This window comes from Lagenorhynchus albirostris, chromosome 3, assembly GCF_949774975.1.
Source record: "Lagenorhynchus albirostris chromosome 3, mLagAlb1.1, whole genome shotgun sequence".
In the NCBI taxonomy this organism is placed as follows: domain Eukaryota; kingdom Metazoa; phylum Chordata; class Mammalia; order Artiodactyla; family Delphinidae; genus Lagenorhynchus; species Lagenorhynchus albirostris.
The window spans coordinates 170,235,709-170,257,593 of NC_083097.1; the positions used below are offsets into that span (position 1 = coordinate 170,235,709).

A 21,885-nucleotide genomic window follows, 5' to 3' on the forward strand; every position below is an offset into this window, starting at 1 on the left:
CTGAAATCTGCAGGGCAGGCTGACAGGCTGGAGACCCAGGGAAGAGTTGACATTGCAGCTTGAGTCCCAAGGGTGTCTGGAGGCCGAATTCCCTCTTCTCTGGGGAGACCTCAGTCTTTTCTCGTAAGGCCTTCAACTGATTAGATGTGGCCCACCCGCCTTCTAGAGGGTTATCTCTCTACCCAAAGTTTTTTTCTTAACATCTTTATTGGAGCATAATTGTTTTACAATGTTATGTTAATTTCTGCTGTACAACAAAGTGAATCAGCTATATGTATACATACATCCCCATATCCCCTCCCTCTTGAGCCTCCCTCCCACCCTCCCTATCCCACCCCTCTAGGTCATCACAAATCATCGAGCTGATCTCTCTGCGCTATGCAGCAGCTTCCCACTAGCCATCCATCTTATATCTTCTACCCAAAGTTGACCGATTTAAATGTTAATCTCATCTAAAAATACTTCCCCAGCAACATGTAGGCTGGTATTTGACCAAATGTCTGGATGCTGTGGTCTAGCCAAGTGCACACATAAAATTAACTACCACAGTGCATTTTTGTGTTCTCTTCAAAAAACTTTTGCCTGCCTCAAATCATATTTATATATATGTGTGTGTGTGTGTGTGTGTATATATATATATATATATATATATATATATATATATATATGTCTTGCCATGCAGCATGTGGGATATTAGTTCCCTGACCAGGGATCGAACCCATGCCCCCTACAATGGAAGCGTGGAATCAACCACTGGACCACCAGGGAAGTCCATATTCTATATTTTCTTTTGCCATCTTTCTGGCTTTACCTTTCATAGATTCCATCTGTTTACATTTCAAAAACAAGCAAAACTAACCCCTGGCATAGACACTGGGGCAGCGTTATCCCTTGGGGGTCATGAGTGGAGATCTTATCCTTTGGGGGTCGTGGGGTCTGTTCTTGGTCTGGGTGCCAATGACAAGGGGGGTTGCTCCCTTTGTGAAAATTCATTGAGCTCTTTGCTCATAATGTGTGCACTTTCGTGCCTGTATGTTACACTTTGATAAAAAAAAAATTTAGGAAGCACAGTCATGAGAGCGAGAGAGAAGGATGACACCCTAAGTCCGCAGGAGCTTACAAAGACCTGGGAACAGCCGTGAGCTGAGCAGAATTTGTGGTTGGTACCCTCAACCTCACCCCCGAAGGGATTCACATTCTCTGAGCCCATCTCTGACCCCATATCCCATCATGCAATGCAGGATGGCAGCCCTACCACAGCACAAAGCCTCACAAAACATCCCTGGTGAGGAGAACTTAAAATTCTGAAAGGGGAATCAGCTCTAAACGCGCAACCCCAGTCTCTAGGACGCGGGCCGTTTCTAGGCTCAAGCCCGGGTGGTTTCAGGGTTAAACTCAGCCTTGTTCTTTCTGGTCCTGATGCTGCGCGCGGCCCGCAGGGATGGAGGCGGCACCGTCGGGGAGGCAGCGGCGCCGGCGCGCCCCCTGGTGGCCTCAGCTCCTCATCTACGGGGGTCACGTCCGGAGGGCTCGGTGTGTGTTCTGACTTTGAAATAACTGATTTTGCAGGGCTGGCGTCGATTTGGGGGAGGGGTCGGGTCGGGTGGGGAAGCCAACTCAGTCTGGGGTTTCCAAGTTACCTAGGTTGGGATGAAATCTTTGCTGAAAAGATACAGGGGCACTCTGGAGCCAGTGAACAAATAATTATAATTATTATTAGCCACTCTGCCCAGCTTGAGGGATCTTGGTTCCCCAACCAGAGATTGAACCCGGGCCCTCCTCAGTGTAAGCAGGGAGTCCTAACCATTGGACCCCCAGAGAGTTCCCCTGAATAAATTATACATTTTTGCTGGTGGCAAAATTGTTTGGGATATTTGTTTCTTTGACACATTTATCTAGGGCCTACTGTGTGTTGGTAATACTGCAGGACAGGGCTTCTCAGCCTTGGCACTGCTGATTTTCAAGGCCTGGTCATTCTCTGGGGCGGGGGTGCTGTTCTGGACCCTGTGGGGAGTGGAGCAGTACCCCTGGTCCCCACTGTGACAGCCACAGAGGTCCCCCCAGACATCACCTGGTGTCTTTTCTTTTTTTAATATTTATTTATTTATTTATTTTATTCTTGGCTGCGTCAGGTCTTAGTTGTGGCACTCGGGATCTTTCACTGTGGCACACGGGCTCCAGAGTGAATGGGCTCTCTAGTTGTGGCAGGCTCTCTAGCTGTGGCTCCAGCGCTCAGTAGTTGCAGTGCGTGGGTTTAGTTGCCCCGCAGCATGTGGGATCTTAGTTCCCTGACCAGGAATCGAACCCATGTCCCCTGCACTGGAAGGTGGATTCTTAACCACTGGACCACCAGGAGAGTCCCTTACCTGGTGTCTTTAGGGGGCAGAATTGCCCCCCGGATGATACCCCCTGCTTCTGTGACAGAGAGACACAAACTTTGTTTCCATCTTGTTGCTTCATGGGACTTAATCTGGGTGAGATTTGCAGTCTTGTTCCTAGGAATTATGCACCAAGGCTGTGGAAATGCAGAGAACGGAGCCTTTCTAACCCCGTCAACAGTAGCAGCAGCTGCCTTACATCTCAAGGCTCAACCTATTCCTGGAAGCTTTCTCCAAGGCACGACTTATGCTAAATCTATGTTTAATTGCCTTTTTTTTTTTTTTTTTTACTCAATGCACTTCTGACAGCAATATTCAGAAATATCCTATTTCTAGCTCGTGTGGGATCAAGCAGTGATTCTCCGTGATGCACAACTCATCAAGTTACATAGAGAAGCTGCTGGCTTCTGGGCTTCTGGGATGAGTTGTTGACAATTACTCCTTTTCTTGTTGTTTTTTTTTCCTTTCCCTCTTCCCCACACTTCCAGCGGTTCCAAAACAGAAAATTTCTGGATCTTTCCTGAACACTTAGACTGGGTGTGGGGTCAATTTGAAAGAGGCTCTGTAGGGTCTCCCAGCGATGGACACACAGGATGGGAGAGAAGGAACAGAGATCGTTTGGGGAGACCTAAGGGGCATAGGTAGATGCTCCTGGAAGATACGGCTCCTATTCCTGTGCTCACCAGTGCCTCTCAACGTGGGCTTCTCCAAACAGGTGTGTCCCAATCCCCTGAGATGCTTGTTTAAAATGCAGAACCAGGGCTTCCCTGGTGGCGCAGTGGTTGGGAGTCCGCCTGCCGATGCAGGGGACACGGGTTCGTGCCCCGGTCCGGGAGGCTTCCGCATGGCGCGGAGCGGCTAGGCCCGTGAGCCGTGGCCGCTGGGCCTGCGCGTCTGGAGCCTGTGCTCTGCAACGGGAGAGGCCACAGCAGTGAGAGGCCCGCGTACCGCAAAAAAAAAAAAAAAATGCAGAACCAGTAGGGGGCTGGTTTAATAAATTCAGGAGACTACATAGACTGGACCAGTAGTTCTCAAACTCTGTGGGGTGTTCAGAAGCATCCCTGGTCCCTACCCACTTGATGCCAGGAGCATCCCTCAGTCCTGACATCCAAAAATATCTCCAGATATCGCCCAGTTTCCCCTGGGAAGGCAGGGTGACCCCTGCGGACAAGCCACCCTAGGTGAATTGTCAGTTTATGGGGGCGGGATGCAGGTACCAGTGATAAGGATTCTCAGACGATTTTGGCCCAGGTGGGGACCACTTAATCCTCCCCTCTGATCTGGGGGCCACCAGCCAATCCTTGCTAATCATAGACAAGGAGGAAACAGGCTTAACCGGCACCATGAAGCTTTAAGATTTTGCTAAAAGCACGTTCTAGAAGGTTTGTAAAGCCTTAGAAGGATGCTGGGATTTTTCTCTCTCCTTTCTGAAGAATTCTTGCTCAAATGGATTGATGTAAATTGGGACCCATGTGGAGGTGAGCCAGGTTGGGGGAGGGGGGAGGGTCAGTGAAGACCCAAGATGCCGGGACTCCTGCCAGACCTGGGACCTGCTGATTCACTTTTGAATGTGACAGCCCTTTATGGAGGCTGCGAGGCTAGGCAATCAGGTTCCTCTTGTTGGCTGGAAGACTTGGCCAAGCTCAAGCCTGTGGTGGAAGGCTATAAGGCACCCCAATAACCCCCACCTCCTGGTGGTCATGCCCTGCATAATCCCCTCCCGTCAGGTGTGGACGAGACCTGCGACTCACTTCTAACCAACAGTATAGGCGATGACTGCCATTCCCAAGATTCCATCATGGTACCTAAGATTCTGTCCTGCTAGCTGACTCCCTCTAGATTCTCTCTCCCCTGCTGGCTTTGAGGAAGCAAGTGGCCATGGGGGGGAGGGGGGCGGTTGTGGAAGACTAACTATTGATCCCCAGAGATGTCCATGTCTTAATCTCTGGAACCTGTGAGTATGGTACCTTATATGGCAAAAGGGACTTTGCAGGTGGGCTTAAATTAAGGACCTTGAGATGGGGATGATCCTGGCTCACCCGAAGGGGGGGGTCCAGTATCATTACAGGGGCTGTTATAAGAAGGAGGGAGAGGGAGATTCAACACAGACAAAAGGGGAGAGGCCACGTGAAGACAGAGGCAGAGACTGGGGTGATGGGGCCACAAGCCCAGGACACCGCAGCCCCCATAAGCTGGGGGAGACAGGAAGGCTCCCCCTCTGGAGCCTCTGGTGGGAGCTCTGCCCTGTGACACCTTGCTTTGGGACTGGACAAACTGATTTCATGCTTCTGGCTTCTAGAACTACAAGAGAGTCAATGTGTGCTCGTTTAAGCCACCGAGTCTGTAGTAATTTGTTATGGCAGCCCCAGGAAATGAACACAGGAGGCCTTGGTGGTGCAGAGCTGAGGGAGGCCAGGCCTCAACCCACAACATAAGGACTGAAGTCTGCCAGCGACCTGTGGGCAGATGAGAACGTGGCCTTGGCTGAGACCCTGAGCAGAGGCCCTGCTGGTTTCTGACCCATAGAAACTAGGAAGTAACCAGTGTACTGTTTTAAGCCTCTAAGTTCGTGGCGCTTATATTATGCAGAAATACATAACGGATACCAAGCCTTTGATGTGGTTTGACAGGATGAAGAAGGCCCATGTATCAGAAAGCAAACAGGCTTCCTGGAGCCAGGCAGGTAACACGCTCTGCACCTGGGCCTGTGGGTTCAGGATAAAAACCCCTCCTCTGAAGAATGGGAGAAGAGGTGCTACACACCTGACACACAGCAGGGGCTCGACGACTGGTGACTCCTGTGAGGGAGATGTGGCTTGTCAATGTCCTCCCCACCAGATGCAACATTTTATAAACATATTTTATAAACATCAATGATTAAAATGTTGCGTCAGGACTAAGAACCGGTTCCTATGTTATCAGGCCATGAAAAGGAATGAAGTTTTGATACATGACGCAATGTGGACGGACCTTGAGAACACGATGCTCAGTGAGAGAAGCCAGACACAGAAGGACACACAGGGTGTGATTCCATTGACGGGAAACGTCCAGAACAGGCAGATCCACAGACAGAGAGTGGGTTCCTGGCTGTCAGGGGCTGGGGTGGGGCTGGGGGGGACTGCTGATGGAGACGGGGCTTCTTTTGGGGGTTTAGACAGTGGTGATGGTGGCAGAACATGGTGAATGTACTAAAAACTACTGAGTTGTACAATTTTATTTTTAGCTATTTATTTTAATATTTATTTGGCTGCACCGGGTCTTAGTTGTAGCACGTGGGATCTTCATTGCCACGTGCAGGATCTTTCAGTTGTGGCATGCAAACTCTTAGCTGCCACATGTGGGATCTAGTTCCCCAACCAGGGATCGAACCCGGGGCCCCTGCATTAGGAGCATGGAGTCTTAACCAATGGACCACCAGGGAAGTCCCCGTACGTTTTCAAATGGCAAATGTTATGTCATGTGAATTATATCTCAATTTTTTTTAAAGGAACCATTTCCCCAGACAGGTAGCTGGAGCCACGTAAATGCCAGTTTACTGCATTAACTTCTGTGGAAACGCAGATCGGGAACTCGGGGCGGCCAGGACCCCGCCTTCCTCGCCGGCTCCGCGGGTGGCCAGGCTGCCCGGTGGCACTGGGTAGCTGGAACAGGAGGGCTGGACGGCAGGGAGCTTCCACACCCCGCCAGCGGCACCCACCGGGGACGGACCCCTCCTCCTCCTTGAACTTCCTTCATCCCCTATTGGCCACCGTCCAAGAGACAGGGAACACGGGGAAGTCATCTCTGCAGGACAAGGCAGCTCAAGGTCACCGGAAGCTGGAAGTACAATCCCCCAGAAGCCACAGAGGCCACGGCTGAAGGAGGCGAGCGTGGCCCAAAGGTGTTCCCACAGCCCAGTGGCCAGTGGGGAGCCGAGTGCAGGTGCTGACGCCCCCCTTTGCCTACACCATCTGTGGCGGCCTCCAGACGCTGGGAAAGGCAGGAGGTACTCTCCCCTTGAGCCCTGGCAGGGAGGCAGACCCGCCCACACCTGGATTTAGCCTCTGGGGGCAGGGGCCATGTCCAACTTCTGACCTCCAGGACTGAGATGCTCTGTGTGGTTAAAAGCCACTGAATCTGTGGGACTGTCTCAGCGGTGACAGGAGATGCACACACAACCCGGTTCAGTGGTTCCAAGGCGACCCACATAGGGTCCAGGCTGGGGGTTCCTGGAAGCTAGGGGCAGGGAGGGGAGGCGGCGCTGAGAGGTCAACACAGAGACAGGCAGAGGTCATGATGTCTATTTATTCCCCACACGTTACGTTATGCTTGTCACCATGGCTAGCACGCAAGAGTTAGGACACATCTCGCCGGACGCGTGCCAGACGGCAGGTGGCCGGCGGCCGTCTCCCTACTAGTTACCTACACACACGGTGCTGGGTCACCTCGCGCATGGCCCGACACCACCAGGGAGCCTCCGACGATCCAGCTGCCAACACTGCTGCCGGAGCGGTGGTGCCAGCCGACCCCTCCTCCCCACGCCGTCCCGCCTCGCCTGGGGCCGCCGGGCATCCACGGTGGCTGTCTGGCAATCTCAGGCCAAGGCGGGTGGCACCAGGACCCCCTGCAGCCCCCCCTCCCAACGGGAGGCGGCGCCGGGCCAGCGGGACCACCTGTGGGTAGAAGGGCAGTGGCTGGGACACATGGCCAGGCCGGGATGGGCTCGGGAGCCAGGCTGAAGGTGGTGAGAGGGCCCCTCACGGTCTTTCGGTCTTGAGTACTCGGAAGAGAGCACTGGGATCAGACCCGCGTCCATCCAAATGCTCGACTGGAAGAAAAGTCCCAGAAATGGGTCCTGCACACCCAGGACGTCCGCTCCAGGCCGCCCCCAGGCCCAGGGCAACAGAACCGGCTCCTGGGAACCTGCAGCGGGAGTTGCTCATGCGAGAACCCGGGTCCAAGGGCCGGGCTGGCTGGCAGGGAGCCCGTCCGAGCAGGGGCGGCTGGGGTGGCCAAGGTCGACGCAGAGAGCAGCTTCTCGTGGGCTGCGAGGCCCCTGAAGACAGGCCGAGGGGGCGGGGCTGCGGAAGGGGCTTCGTGCCACGGCTTCCCCATGGGCGCTTCTTGAGAGCGGTGAAAGGACCCCCCCCCCAAATTATTCTAGAAAATACTTTAGAGACTGGGTTTTGGGGGGGCTGGGAGTGAGACTGGTGCTGGTCTGTGCTCACAGCTTGCTGGCTCTGTTTCGAGAAGGGTCTGGGGGCCGTGAGAGAGTACAAAAAGGGAGGGAAGGGCTGAGGCAAAAAAATAAAAATAATAAAAATCCGTCTTAACATGCAGGTCCAATTCCTTTTCCTCTCATGGGCGGTCCAATGGGAAGAGAGACGGAAAAGTGAGAGAAGGCTTCTGGTCAGCCAGGAAGGACCTGATGGCGCTGGGGGGCTGGAGAGAGAAACAGCCCAACTGAGCGGGACTGAGAGGGGTGGGGGATCCGGGTGGGAACCCTCGGCAAGGGGCCTGATGACCAGAGACACCCCCGCGTGGCCTCAGCGACGCGGGCCCGGCCCCGGACTCACCGGGCAGTCATTCCCGCGGGTCGTCGCTGCTGGCACTGGGGGTCCGACTCCGGATCTGACTGCGCAGCTGTTCTATCAACTCTGGGTTCTGCTGCTGCATCTGCTGAGCGAACTGCTGGCCCCTGCGGGGAGGGGAGGTGCGCCCGGGCTCAGCCTGGGCCAGGGTGCCCACCCCACGTGCCCCTCGAGGGCAGGGGGACCGCTCCCCAGAGGACGCAGGCCCTACAGAGCAGGTCTCTCTTCCTGGGGGAGTGGGGACACGCCCCGCCTGCCCAGGAGCCCCGCCTGGCAGGTCCACTCACGCCTGGATGAGGCTGGCCAGGTCGTTCTGCGAGGGGTTGGTGCCGGGAGTCCCCAAGGGGTTGTGGCCGCCCGAAATCATGCCGGACATGCTGCAAAGAGAGCCCTTGACTCGCAGACGGTTCAGCCCTCCTCCTCTGATCCCCACTTGGCCCTTCCCCTCTGCCGGCAATGGACATCTCCTGGGGCCCGAACCTGCCCTCAGCCCAGGCTTCTCTCTGACTGCAGCCTGTCAATTCCATCAGCTTTCCCAGCAACATCCTTTTTTGGCTTAAAGACAGTGACTCTTAACGGGGCAATGCTGTCCCTCAGGGACACCGGGTGATGCCAGTGACACAGAACGCCACACAGAGTCTGAGTCCATTGATGGGAAACGTCCAGAACAGGCAAATCCAGAAACAGAGAGTGGGTTCCTGGTGGTCAGGGGCTGGGGATGGTGCTAAGGGGACGGGGTTTCTTTTTCAGATGATGAATGTCTGGAACTAGATGGTGGCCACAGCTACAGGACGTCGTAAATATACTTAACGCCACGGAATCACAAACCTTAAAATGGTTAAAATGGTACATTTTGTGCACCTTGCACCACACTAATTTTAACCACAAGACCCAAAGGAGAACGGTGGTCACTTACAGCTGTTGAACTTGGGGATTGTTCATGAGGTTGGATGCCTGAAGAAAAACACAGACTTCTCAGAAAAAGCAAGCTCCCAAACGCATTTCATCACTGACGAGGTTTCCCCGTACGCACCGTGGGCCTCCAGCCCAGAACCCAGAGCGCCAGGCCCGCCTCTTCCCTGGGCCCCACCCCATCCCCACACACTGTGACCCTGCCCTTTCCCCACTTCGATCCCATCTGGACTCTCATCTTAAGATTCCAGGAACCTCGTCATCCTTCCCCGACCAGGGACACCTGGGAGTCAGTTCCAGCTCTGCTATGTGGATGAACATCATCCTGGCATCTCTCCTACACTGACACCCCCAGCCACGTCGGGATTAGCTCCTCTGGGCCGATTTTAAGACGTGCACACGAGCAGAAGCCGGGGAAGCACCTTCCAGGCTGTGGCTCTTTCCGAAAAGGGCTGGAGAGCGCTACCCGCCGGCCTCGGCCAGTCCACTGCCCTGCATGGCTGGGTGTCCAAGCCACGGTCATGCAAGTGTCGGGCATGGATGGGTGCCGACAGCACAGCATGAAGCTAAGGGGGACCGGGACCACCGACCCCGATGGACAAGGCCAAAGGAGCGGCCTCTGTCAGGCCGCTCCCCCCCGCCAGGAGTCCTCTGGCAGCCTCGTGCCCGCCCCGCCCTGGACGAGAGCGGCAGCCCAGGCTCTGAGACGTGGGAGGCCAGACGCTTTCTGCTCAGGTGCAGACGTTTCTCTGATGGGGGGGGCTCCAGGCTCCTCTCTCCCTGGCGACCTGAGACCCCCACCCTGAGGCCCCTTGAGCCAGCGGTGTGGCCTGAGGACCGGTGAGACCATCCGGGGGCTGACAGGCATGTGCCGGATATGCTGGGTGCCTGTTCCAGGGGACGGCCCTGTGTAGAACACGCGCATCTGGACCAGAAGGTGGTCAGCCCTTCCTCCGCAGGGCCCCCGCGCCCTGTGTCTCGTCTGCACCTCAGGGAGCAGGTGCAGCGACGCTGCTGTCACCGTGGCCACACCGCAAGGGGGCCCGGACTGGGGGAGAAGGGGAGTGGAGATTCCCCAGGTTATTCAGCTGGGAGAGGTGGGTTCAGCTTGTCCGGCTCCACACCCCACAGCGCCCAGTGTCCATGGTGTCTGCAGTGGGGCGGCCCTGGCCCGGGGCCCGTGGTGACACAGCAGGCGGGGGCCGTTACCATGCTCATGAAGCTTGGGTTGTTCAGCAGGCCCGCGATGTCAAAACTGCCAACACCTCCCGTCTGTGGGGTGAGAAAAGCCCTGGTTAGTGGGGCCTCGACACAGAACCTCGACAGCCGGCCCCCTGGGAACTGAGGGGTAAGGTCCCACCTGGGGCCTGTTGGAATCCTGGGCGTCCCAGCAACCCGGGAGGCCAGGCCCTGCGGCCGGGGGTGCTTTGTGAAAGACGCGCACCACGGTGTGGGTCCCCTAGAAGAGCACGGTATATTAACCGTGTCTTTCACTTTGTGATGCTGACTGTGGCGGGACGGCCCCTCCCAGGGGTGGCCAATCCCTAGAAACTGGTAAACAAATGGCCCGCGAGTGCACCTTTCACGTGCAAACCAGCCTCTACGGGGCTCGGGGCCACTGTACCCCTGCCTTGGTCACCCCGGGCAGCCCCCCTGCCCTGGGGCCATTCAAACTAGCCGATCCCGCACCTGCTCACCCAGCCTGCCAGCTCCTTCCCAAGGCCCACACGGCCCCCAGCCCTCTGCCTCCTGACGAGCTGGGGCTTCCCCATGTGACCCACGCCCTCCCGTTTCCGGGGGCTCTGCGAGGATAAGCCTCTTCCCTCACGACAGGACCCCGTTAAACAGATGCCGGACCCCCGGCACCAGAGACGTTCCTCCCACACGGGTCAGGCCCAGCCCTCGACCCCGAGCCGCCCTGCCCCCGCGGCCAGTCCCCAGAGGACTCACGGGACTGGGTGCCTCTCTCAGCCTCAGCTCCGCCACCTTGAGGTTGGACTTGTAGGTCTCGTTGTCGGGGTCCAGCTCCAAGGCCTTCCTGTAGTAGGCCACGGCCTCCGTGTGCTTGTTCAGGCTGGACAGAGCCAGGCTGCAGGAGGGACAGTGAGCGTGGAGGGCCTGGAAGGCCGTCCGCCTGCCCGCCCAGGCCCAGCAGCCCCGAACTGCTGGGGTCGCCAGGGCTGGGAGGAGGCGGGGCAGGCGTGGTCAGAGCTCCTCCCTCCTCCCAGGCGAGCTGAATCACAGGTGTGTCCTTGGACTGCACTGGAGTTTACGCTAACAAGGAGGCCTGTTTATGCTAATGAGGTGGGCTTCCGGATGTGCTGCTGGCCACAAAGACCAAACTCACCCCCAACTCCCGGAGAGGGAGGCGTTAGAGACGGGCTATAAAACCCACCCCCACTGGTGACCGCCCCGCGTGCTGTGGGGGAGGCGCGCCCCGAACCGCGCAGGACAGCTCTGCCTCGGGACCCTCCCCGACCTCGCCCTTGGCGGCCCTCCGCCTGCTGCTCCTCTGCATCCCTTATGATAAGCCAGAGAAGGTTAAGTGAAACGTTTTCCTGAGTCCTGTGAGCCTTCGAGGGAATCGCTGAACCCAAGGAGAGGGTCGTGGGAACCCGGACTTACAGCTGGTCGGTCAGAAGCTCAGCTGACGGCCTGGACTCGGGATTGGTGCGTGAGGTGGGGCAGCCCAGTGGGCTGGGGCCTTAACGTGCGGGGCCGCGCTGACCCCAGGCAGACAGCATGTACGGGGCGGGCGGCACTCACCCCATCCTGCCGTAGGCCTTGCTGTAGGACGGGTCTATGCAGATGGCCCGCTCGCAGTCCTGAACCGCCCCCGCGTAGTTCCCCAGTTTGCTGTGGGCCGCAGCTCTGGGAGAAGGCAAACCAGGGCAGTCGGGGAGCTGATTGCAGCTTCCCCGTCTGTCAGGTGGGGCGGAGGCAGGGTTGCCAAGGATGGGAGGCCCGGTGGGGCTGGACACCGGGGCTGGCGCCGGAGGATACAGCAATCTGGGTGCCACCCCGTTCACCAGGGAAACCGAGGCTGTGGGGGCAGACGAGTGCGGCCACTAGCACCACTGACACTGGGCTGCACCTGGCCAGCCACCAGGCATGGGCTCGTTATTTGGGACAGCGGCTGAGCCATCACTAACCCACAGATCGACCGCCCCTCCCATTCCCCTGGGGACCCCGCTCAGCCCGCCCAGGACCCCACCAGTCCCTGCCGTACCTGTTACAGAAGTAGACGGCGTTGGCGGGGTTCAGCTCGATGGCTTTCCCATAGAAGTGCACGGCAGCCTCAAAGTTTTCTACTTTCATCTGTTCGTTCCCTGAAGAGAAAGGGAAGGAAACGTACCCTCGGCTGTTCCCCCCGGACCCCGAAGTTCTGAGATGGCGTTCTCGGCTCGCCCGGCTTCCATGTGGCAGTTCGAGACTTTGGGGGCCCAGGATGCAACGCTTAGACACAGGCTAGGGTGGTGGCATGAGGCGGAGGGCGGGTCTGCGTCCAGCGCAGGGCCTGGCCGGAGCCAGCCCTTGGTGCAGCAGCTGTCACTGTCCTGGTTGTGGTATTTGGGAACCTGAGCCTCAGATACCATCACTTTTGCTCATTCCTTCAGAAACAGCGCAGTTTTAATGAGATGGAATTCACATACCGTGAGACTCACCCTTTAAAACTGTACATAACTCGGTGGCTTTTAGTATATTCAAAGTGGTCCAGCCATTAGCACTAATTCCAGAACATTCCATTAGCCAAAATAAGCCCCGTCCCCATTAGCTGTCACCCGCCCCCCCACCCAGCCCCTGACAACCACACATCCACTCTCTGTCTGGCTCTGCCTGTTCTGGACGTGTCCCATCAACGGAATCAGACACTGTGTGTCCTTCTGTGTCTGGCTTCTCTCCTTGAGAATCCTGTTCTCAGGGTCCATCCACGCTGGAGCGAGTGTCGGGGCTTCTCTCCTCTGCGTGGCTGAGTGACGTCCCCGTGTGTGGAGGGACACGTGTGTGTGTCCGCTCGTCAGCCGATGGGCACCTGGGCGGCTTCCACTCCTATGCCGCTATGAACACGCGTGCACAAGCGTCTTTGTGGATGTGCGTTTGCACCCCTCCTGGGCACGCCCTGGGGTGGAACTGCTGGGTCACATGGTCACTCTATCTAACCATTTGGGAAGCTGTCGGACCGCCCTCCGCAGCGGCCTCACCCTTTAATTCCTCCTGGTCAAGGGTCTGATTTCTCTGCATCTTTGCATCAGTGTAAAAGCCCTCCGGCCCCATCTCCAAAGGCTGGTCTGCCATCGGCTCCACAGCCCAGGACCAGCCGGCCTCTGCCCGTAGCACCTGGCAGCCAGCTGTGCGGGGCGTTCCTTACCTTCGGTTTTGAGGCGTTCTGCCTCGGCCGAGTCCTCCTCCGAAGGTGGGGTTCGCTGGGGGCTCCTCAGATCAGGTGGTATCTCCTGGCCCCAAAGCCACGATGAGCTCTTTGAGGGGCAGCAGGAAACCACTGACCTCCTCCCCCAAGCCCAGCACCCTCTCCCCTCCCCCAACCAGCCAGGGGACGCCCGAGGACAGCTGAGCTCTGGGGGGTAACTCAGGCCCTCGAACTGAGACAGAACCACAGCCCCGCAGTGCCCGAGGCTCACCCTGCCCGCCGCAGCTGCTTCAAATATTTCGGGAAGAGTCTGGGGGAGCGCGAGGTCGCTATCCTCCACCGTCACCCCGAAAGCAGTCTCCAGGCATTGGATGGCAACTGTCAGGGGGACAAAGGTGTGCTCTACTGAACCCAACCCCAAGCTGACGATTCTGGGGGGCAGCGCTCACGTTTCCTTTCTTGGACGTGCTCGCTAAGGCCTCGGATGCACCAGGCGCTGCGTGCGCCCTGCGGGGCCCTATGGGTGCCAGCTGTGATTCCTCGGGCAGCGCAGGATGGACCTGCCCCTCGAGCCCCGAGGCCGGGAGGAGTGGAGGCGCCGCCGTCCCTGCCCCACGGGGCTCAGGTGGTGACGCCAGGCCTCTCTGTGGGGTCACAATGCTGGGGCTGCCCGGGTGGGAGGCCTCGGGGGTTCGGTGCGGCCCGGTGGGCATGGAACAGCTACCTCCTGCCAGGCAGGCTAGCAGCCGGGTCTGGGCTGGGCTCCCCACCCCTGGCCTCTCTCACTCCTTTGACCAGTAGGGACACACGCACAACGGGGGACATGGAAAACCTTCGGGAACTGCATCCCTCCAGAAGAGAACAGCTGCGGGAGGCCCAGCCTAAAGTGAGGGAGGCGGGGGGCAGCCCTGCACCCGCCTGGGGCTCAGCATCCCTACCTGTGAAACGAGGACAGGGACCAGCCTATCGCTCCCACCCCGCGGAGCTTCTAGGCGCTGATGCAGGTGGGGGGTCGGGCAGGGGACTCGAGGCCCTGGGAGGCGCGCGTGGCCCGCAGCACGTACCTTCCAAGCTCTCCTGGGCGTCAGAGGAGAGCTCCCCGTGCCGGAGCTGGTCATGCAGGAACCGGATGATGGCGTAGGCCAGACGCTTCTTGTTATCCATCTTGAGATGGGATCAGACAAGGTCTGGGGGTTTCAGGATCTGCGGACAGCGGTCCACAGTGTGAGGACAGGACGGGCGGCGGGCACAGCCGAGCCTTTGCCCCTCTGCCCTCACGCACCCGCCCTGCCCGGCAGGAGCCACTTTAACTCACTGGCTAATTGTGTCTGCCTGACAACGGTGAGGCAGACATGTGAATTCTCCACATTTCACAGAGGAGACGCTGAGGCTGTAGGTCCAGAGCCCCTTGCCGTCCTGCCTGACTCTAACCCCAGGGTGATGTGGCCCTGGGCACGGTGGTCATCCCTCCTCACCAGCTGGACGGGGGGCGTGGGGCTCCCCAGGGACACAGAGGGCAGGCTGCAGCCCCACCTGCTGCTACTCCATGCTCTGGACAAGAAAACGGTCCAACAGTTTCCGGGCCCCGAACACCCGGGGTACACGCACCGCCCACGAGGGTCAGACAGGACCCCTGGGTGGGCCTGAGCAGACCAAAGGCCCAGAGGGCACTGACACCCCCTCCCAGGCCGCCTCAGGGCCTCCTCTGGGTTCCTCTACAACCTGCTGTATTCCTAGGCCAGGTGTGACTCTCCCAAGGGGACACAGGTGACAGCTGTGGTCGTCACAACTTGGCGGATGGCCCCCTACAGTGCTGAGGCGAGACGCCTGGAGAACGGGCGTGGGAAGGGCCTGTTCCCCGTGGGCCGTGGCGCGCCAGGCACTTCACACACAGCCTTGCCCCCTGCACAGGCCCATCTCCCACGCTTGCCCGAGGCCATGCAGGCCTCGCCCGGGAGGGTGGGATCCATGGTGTGAAGCATCTTGGCCCCCCAAACATGCCCCCGCAGGGTGAACAGCCTGTGTGGCTTGGAAATCGAGAGGCGGCCTCCTGGCTGAGTTATCATTAACCCACCACTGGCCAGCGGCGGCTAAATCAAACCGGACAGAGCAAGTCATAACCCCCAGGCTTCGCACACTGGCCGACAGCAGGCCGGGCGCTGCCGGCCCAGAGCCGCCGGGCGAGTGCAGTCAAGACACGCGATGCTGGCCGCGCTCACAGCCGTTCCCGGTTCACAGAAAACTACATCCATCGACAACTTAAAAAAAGGGAGAGAAGCCAGACACAGAAGGCCACACAGTGTGTGATCCCACTGATGGGAAACGTCCAGGAGAGGCCAATCCACAGACACAGAGAGCGGGTTCGTGGTTGCCGGGGGCTGGGGAGGGGGTGGGGCTTCTTTTGGGGTCACGGAATGTTCTGAAATTAGTGGTGATGGTTGCACAGCACCGTGAATATACTAAAACCTACTAAGTTTTACGGTATGTGAATTATATCTCAAATTTTAAAAAGGGAAGGACTTAAAGCAGCTATATTGTACAGCTGGACAGAGCACTCTGGCCACCCCCGGAAAGCTCTACGGGGACGGTAATGAGCTTTCTCCTCCCCCATTTCTGGATACAATGAGCCTTTACCAAGCAAGCGCCTTTGGCCCAAGAGCGTCCCAGGAACTGGGAGGTCTGGAATCAGGACGCTAGAGCCCAGAGGACAGACGGCCAGCCCCAGATGCACAGGCTCTCAGGGGCAACACAGAGGGTCCCAGGGAGACCAGCCAGCACAACCCGCTCGTTCTGAAGACAGTGAAACCCCCAAAGGTGAGTCATCTTCCCCAGCCGAACCAGCGAGCTGCTGCCCAAAACATCAACAAGGTTCTGGTTTTACAGACATTTGACAAACAGAGGCATCATTCACCACAGCCGAAAGGCAGACAGAACCCAATGTCCATGCATGGATGGATCAACAGATGTGATCCATCCACACAGCGGAATATGATTCAGCCTTAAAAAGGAAGGAAGTTCTGACACCTGCTACAACCGGGATGAACCTTAAGAACGTGATTGCTCAGTGAGATAAACTAGACACAGGACAAACGCTGTCTGATTCAATTCACATGAGGTCCCTAGAGGGCTCAAATCCATAGAGACAGGAACTAGACGGTGGCGGCCAGGGGCTGGGGGACTCTGTTTCACGGGGACAGAGTTTCAGTTTGGGAAGATGAGAAAGTTCTGGAGATGGATGGTGGGGATGGCTGTACGACAATGTGAACGTGCCTAATGTCACTGAGCCGTGCGCTTAAAGATGGTTAAGATGGTAAACTTCGCGGTATATCTATTTTACTGTAACTAGGAGAAAATCTGTTTTCAAAGCCCAAAGTGGCCCTCTTAGGATGTGACCCTCCGAGACCCCAGGACCCTGATCCTTCTGTACGTTCTGTTCTAATCAGGGGTCAAGGGCCACACCTGGCAGCCGCCTGTTTGGCTGAGGATGTCTTTTCATCCCTACGTTATAGAAGTGTCTGCAGAGCATGCTTGGTTTTCCTCAAGGGCCCCAAAGCCCATAGAATTTACCACCTGGGCCTTCATGTTTGCCAACCCCTCCCAGCCGACTTCTCTATCACCGAACAGGGTGGAGGGGTGCCAGGGTCTCCCAGAGGGGGTCACAGGTTGACAGGTCACATGGGAAGGTCACAGGCTGGGCAGCTGGGGCTCCCCCGATGTGTTCCAGGCAGCACTTAGGGGCACGGCCCCCCTGCCAGACCCATGGGAGCTGGTACTGGGTGACTGAGCGTCACACTGGGCTCGAGGGTCTGTGCGTGGGGGGATCTGTTTTCCTCACAGGGAACTAATGGAGGCCCTGTGGTGACAAGCGTTTGCTTAAGAGTTGGATAAAGAGGCAATCTGATCTTTACGTGACTGAGCTGTGAGGACGGAGGGGGTGACTCTGAGGGGACCGTCAGGGTGCAGAGAACTGAGACACGAAGTCACACCCGTTCCTGGCACAGCTTCAGTTCTTCCAAGGGCCCCGGCCCTTTGTACCTCAGGGCCTTTGTACATGCTGCAACCAGCCCTCCCACCCCGACTAAACGGCTCATTTGAGGCAACCGCTACCCGGTTTCCTGGTTCCCGGCTTCCCCTGGTCTACTGACATGACCTCCTCCCGAGGGCCGGCCCCCCAAGTTGACACAGTGAGCACCGAGACCAGGGCTCCCGGAGGCGCCCTGGGGGTAACAACGGGCTCTGCAGTCTTAGCACCTGAGGTCCAGCCGTCTCCACCCGAGGCCAGCTCCACGTCGCCTCCCCACCCCTGAGCCGGGATGCTCGTGTCACGGCTGAAGGAGCCCCTGCGGTGCCCTCTCTTTCCTCTTCTATAAAACAGGGTAGCAGAGGCTGTGGTGAGACTCCAGCGCCCCACGCGGAGCTTCTCCCCCGGGCTCTATCCGCATGGCGCGGGGGGAGGTCACTCCTTTTGTGGAGAGTGTGCACTGTAGGGTATTTAACAGCAACCCAGCATCCGTCCAACAGTGTCCCCCGGGGGCAGAATCACTCGGGGCGAGACCCCCGGAGGTTACGTTCCATGACTGTCTGACCTTTGAGGTCCCGGGATGCTACACACATTTAAATCCACACCTGAGTGGGAGGGAGGGGAGGTGACTCACACATGCTGGGGGTCACCCTGGTTTACACTGTCTGATCATCAGGGGTTTATTCTGGTGTCCAGTGTGAACAGGGATCAAACTCGATTTTTTCCCAAATAATGAATGCAGGGCCCCTCCCCCTTAGCACAGCTGACATGGGAGCTGGGTCACTCTCTGTGGGGGCTGTCCTGGGCACCATGGGGTGTGGAGCAGCCCCCCTCCCCCACAGGGGTAACAATCACAAAAGTCTCCAGACGTCACCAAACCACCACCAGCTGAAAATCACTGATAAACACTCAGTGGGAAAAATAAAAGTCAGCACGGGTCAGAGTTTCTGGCCAAACAACTTGGCTGCAAACTTTCAGCAAATCCTGTGTTTGCGGAGTATTTGGGGTTTCCGGACTGCAGAAAAGCGGATGTGGGTCCACAGCGGGGACCCAGCACATGTCCGAGACAGGCGCGCTGTGAGGACTGCCGCTCTCCTGCCTCTTGGGCGCGGAACAGCTGTCGGCCCTTCCGCGCCTTCCCGCTCCCTGCAAAGCCGGCCCAGGAACGCCAGGACGCTCTTTTCCTTGACTGCCCCTGGGCACTGGGGTCTCGGGAACAATCCCGACTTGTTGGGCTTTGGCTGCCGGACAGAATTCTTGGGGCAGGCCACTCTCTCTGCGAACAGCGAGGGCTTTGTGAGGCTCCAAAGGCACCTGGGGCGCTGGCTGCAGGTGCGGGGTTCAGGCGCGAGCCTGGCCGGGGGACGGACACTGGCCCCGGGATGCGGCTGCAGCGGGGGTCCCGGTGCCAGTTCCTCCCTGTGCGTTCAGAACCCCCGCCGGCTCTCCGTCCACCTTTCCATTTTATCATTAAAAACACCCCAGCCTCGGGACTTCCCTGGCGGTCCAGTGGTTAGGACTCCGCGCTTCCAGTGCAAGGGGCATGGGTTTGATCCGCGGTCCGAGAACTAAGATCTCACATGCTGTGCAGCTCGGCCAAAAAACCCCCAAACACCCCAGCCTCTACTCCTTTTATTTCCCCGCTCAAAACTGATCATTTGAAGAGGCAAAAGGGTACACTCAGGAAAATGAGTGACCCAGCCCCGGACCCCAGGAAGGAGAAGCACCCTCTTTCTGAGACTGCCCACCCCTTCTGGGGGTGCCCTGCCCCGCTTCCACCCCGAATCCAGCTCTTCTCACCAACACCAGTGTGTGCAAGCTGGTCCTCTGCTCCTCCCTCCCCTCCCAGGGCACCTAGGGTTCCCAGGAAAGGGCGGTCCCAAGAGCTGGAACTCAGGCTCCAGCCCAAGCCCCACATCGCAGCCCTGTTTTCCTCTGAGGGGCTGCCAGGATGTCCTGCACTCTAAAAACCCTCCACAGCCCCCCGAAGCCTCCTGAGCAGGCACATGTGGCCCCTCACCAAAGCCCCTGTGCTCTGCTCAAACGCAATGCTCACCTTCCCTCCTGCCATCTGGGAACCACTCACTCCCCCTTCAACACCAAGCCAGAAGGTCACCTCCTCAGGCAGAGCTGGACACCCTCTTCTTCCAGCAAAGCCCAGTACTTGTCCTGCCTCTGGTCCAGCATCTCCTACAAGGCCTTCCGACTCTTTCCTGGCCTGCCCACTCTGCACCCGACTGTGAGCCACTGGACAGATCACCTTCCCCCAGGGACCCCAGCACTCAGGGGCGTTTGGTCCACATGGACTCAGAGAAACCTTGGATCCTTGTCATGGTCAGAGACACGTGACCAGGTTCCTTTGGGAGGTCGTTTCTCTTGGGTCTCGGTTTCCTCATCAGCAGAGGGGATGACAAGCCTACCTACCAACTGTCCCCTTTACTCTTTCACTCTCACTGTGCATGGGCCGCCAAGGCCAGCATTGGGTCTTGCCCCCCCAAAAAAAGGAGGAACAAGTAAGACTATAGCTCTCAATCCGGGGCAGAGCTTAACCCCATTTAGAACCACTCACCCTTTCAGGAAGACTGAATTATAAACCCCTGAATGAAATCCTTGGAGTGCCCAGGACTTTCCAGGCCCTGAGCTGAGTACACATAATGGCCTATTTCAGGGGTCAGCAAACATTTTCTGATAAGGAGGGTCAGAATGAGGACGTTCAGCTTCCCAGGCCATGGATAACATGTATGCAATCAAATGGGCTGTGATCCCACAAAACCTCATTCACAAACACAGGCTGCAGGGGGATTTGGCCCCCTGGTTACAGTTTGTTTAATCTAACTCCCATTGTACAGAACAAAAAACTGAGGCTTAGAGAGATGGGGGCACCCCCCCAAGGGCACCCAGCTAAGATGCAAATCGGCAGTTTTGAACCTGGGCAGGCTGATTCCAGAGCCTAAACTCCAAAATACACTTTCCTCATCCCACAAAAGTGGGCATGCACACAAAACCGTGCACGTGATTTCTTGGGGGTTCACACCCTCTGCCCCCTCTGAAGCCCACTGGCAAAGAATCACTAGTCTAGGGTAGGATTTAACTTTGGCACTGTGGACATTTGGGGCCAGATCATTTTTTGTGGGGGCCGTCCTGTGCACTGAGGGGTGTGGAGCAACAACCCTGGTCCCCACCCACTTGGTGCCAGGAGTGCCCCTGGTCGTGAAAGCCACAGATGTCCCCAGACACGGCCCCGGGTCCCCTGACAGGACAAAATCCCTGGTCTACAGAGAGGAAAAGCAGACAAAAATCACCAGTGAGGCAGAAACAAAGGAAAATGGGAACATCACTCAGCGAGGATGCAGAGTGCACACGCATTTCCTGGCACCTAATAACAAAACTAGCTGTCCTCTAGAAAGCTCTTGACAAGGGGAGGGAAACTAAGTAAAGAATGTTCCACGTGTATTTAACCTCAAAATGCCTGTAAGAGGCATGTACTTCTAGAACCCCTATTAGTAGAAGAAAAGGGCTGGTGGAGAGTGGAAGCGATCTCCCCGAGCTTACACAGCCAGCGAGAGGTGGACGAGCTGGTCCTCGACCCCAGATTTCTCCCACCTCCAGCACAGTAGGCAGAGGCCTTCCGTGTGAAATCAGACTAACCGCTGCTGCTCCCTTTGAGCTCTCACTTCGCGCTGGGGGCCCTGCGACTTTAATCCTCCCGGAAGCCTCCCACCCCAGGCAGTGGCGGAGACGACGCCCATTTTACAGAAGGGGAAACTGAGGCTCCGAGAAGCCAAGAGGCTGGCTAAGGTCACCCATGTAGAGAGTGGCGGCGCCGAGACAGGAGCCCCGACTTGAACCCCACGAACGGGGGCCCCGATTCAAAAGGACCGTGTTTCCGGAAAGCAGCGGACACCCAGCAAGCGCTCACTATGTGCGGAGCGCTTCGCCTCCCGCTGTCCACCCGCCGGCCTGCGAACCCGCATTTCCCGGGCCTGGGGTCTGCGGGAGGGAGACCCGGGCCGGCGAGGGCCTGCCCGACGCCGTCCGGCCTCAGTTTCCCCTCCGCGCCGCCCACTCATAGTACCCCGCGGACGCGGCGACCCCGGCCCCACACCGACGTCCTCTTACGGGGCCCGGAGCCCTGGGAGCCCCAAGAGCCCCGAACCGCGGACCTCAGGCCCGCCGAGCTCAGCGCCGAGCACCCCCCACTCACCTCTCAGGCAGCCGAACCCCGACCCACCGACGGCTGCGCCTGCGTACCGCGGCCCCGCCCGGTCCCGCCCCCCCAGCTGCGACGCCTGCGCAGAAGGAGCCAGCACCCGCGGGCTTTCATTTTGCGCAGGCGCACCAATTATCTAGGCGGGCGTGGGGGGGGAAGTGACGCAATTTAGAGGCTGGGACAAGCTAGTCGTTAGGGCAACTGACCTCTGCGACCGAAAGGAGGGCGGAAATCAGAACTGACCGGAATGGAGCGGTGCATGGTGGGACAGCGGCGGACTCTTGTGGGTTGGCGGAGCCGTCATGTGGTGCAGAGTCGACCACGTGGTGCAGTTGTGTTTAGGTATCTGGCCACCAGAGAATTACAGGCGTTCTTTGAACATATTTGTTCATTTATTCACCCACCTATCCACCTACAAGTGCGTT

General features: G+C 57.9%; 1 protein-coding gene across 3 annotated transcripts; it reads right to left on the reverse strand.

Moving 5' to 3' along the window:
* Window positions 1-6,644: 6,644 nt before the first annotated feature.
* SGTA (small glutamine rich tetratricopeptide repeat co-chaperone alpha) lies at window positions 6,645-21,522 on the reverse strand. 3 transcript variants are annotated; one of them, XM_060145763.1, is made up of 13 exons: window positions 21,455-21,475; window positions 20,437-20,522; window positions 14,294-14,432; window positions 13,501-13,607; window positions 13,230-13,314; window positions 12,090-12,189; window positions 11,627-11,731; window positions 10,811-10,949; window positions 10,070-10,132; window positions 8,865-8,902; window positions 8,236-8,325; window positions 7,934-8,055; window positions 6,645-7,799 (listed from the first exon to the last, which is right to left on the reverse strand). In XM_060145763.1, exons 3-12 carry the CDS (start codon window positions 14,391-14,393, stop codon window positions 7,941-7,943), a joined length of 942 nt encoding a protein of 313 aa, XP_060001746.1. In that variant the 5' UTR covers window positions 14,394-14,432; window positions 20,437-20,522; window positions 21,455-21,475; the 3' UTR covers window positions 6,645-7,799; window positions 7,934-7,940. The 3 variants fall into 3 exon arrangements, with proteins under 3 accessions (XP_060001746.1, XP_060001747.1, XP_060001748.1); XM_060145764.1 differs by lacking the exon at window positions 20,437-20,522 and having other exon boundaries at window positions 21,455-21,522; XM_060145765.1 differs by lacking the exons at window positions 20,437-20,522; window positions 21,455-21,475 and adding an exon at window positions 14,545-14,780.
* Window positions 21,523-21,885: the final 363 nt, after the last annotated feature.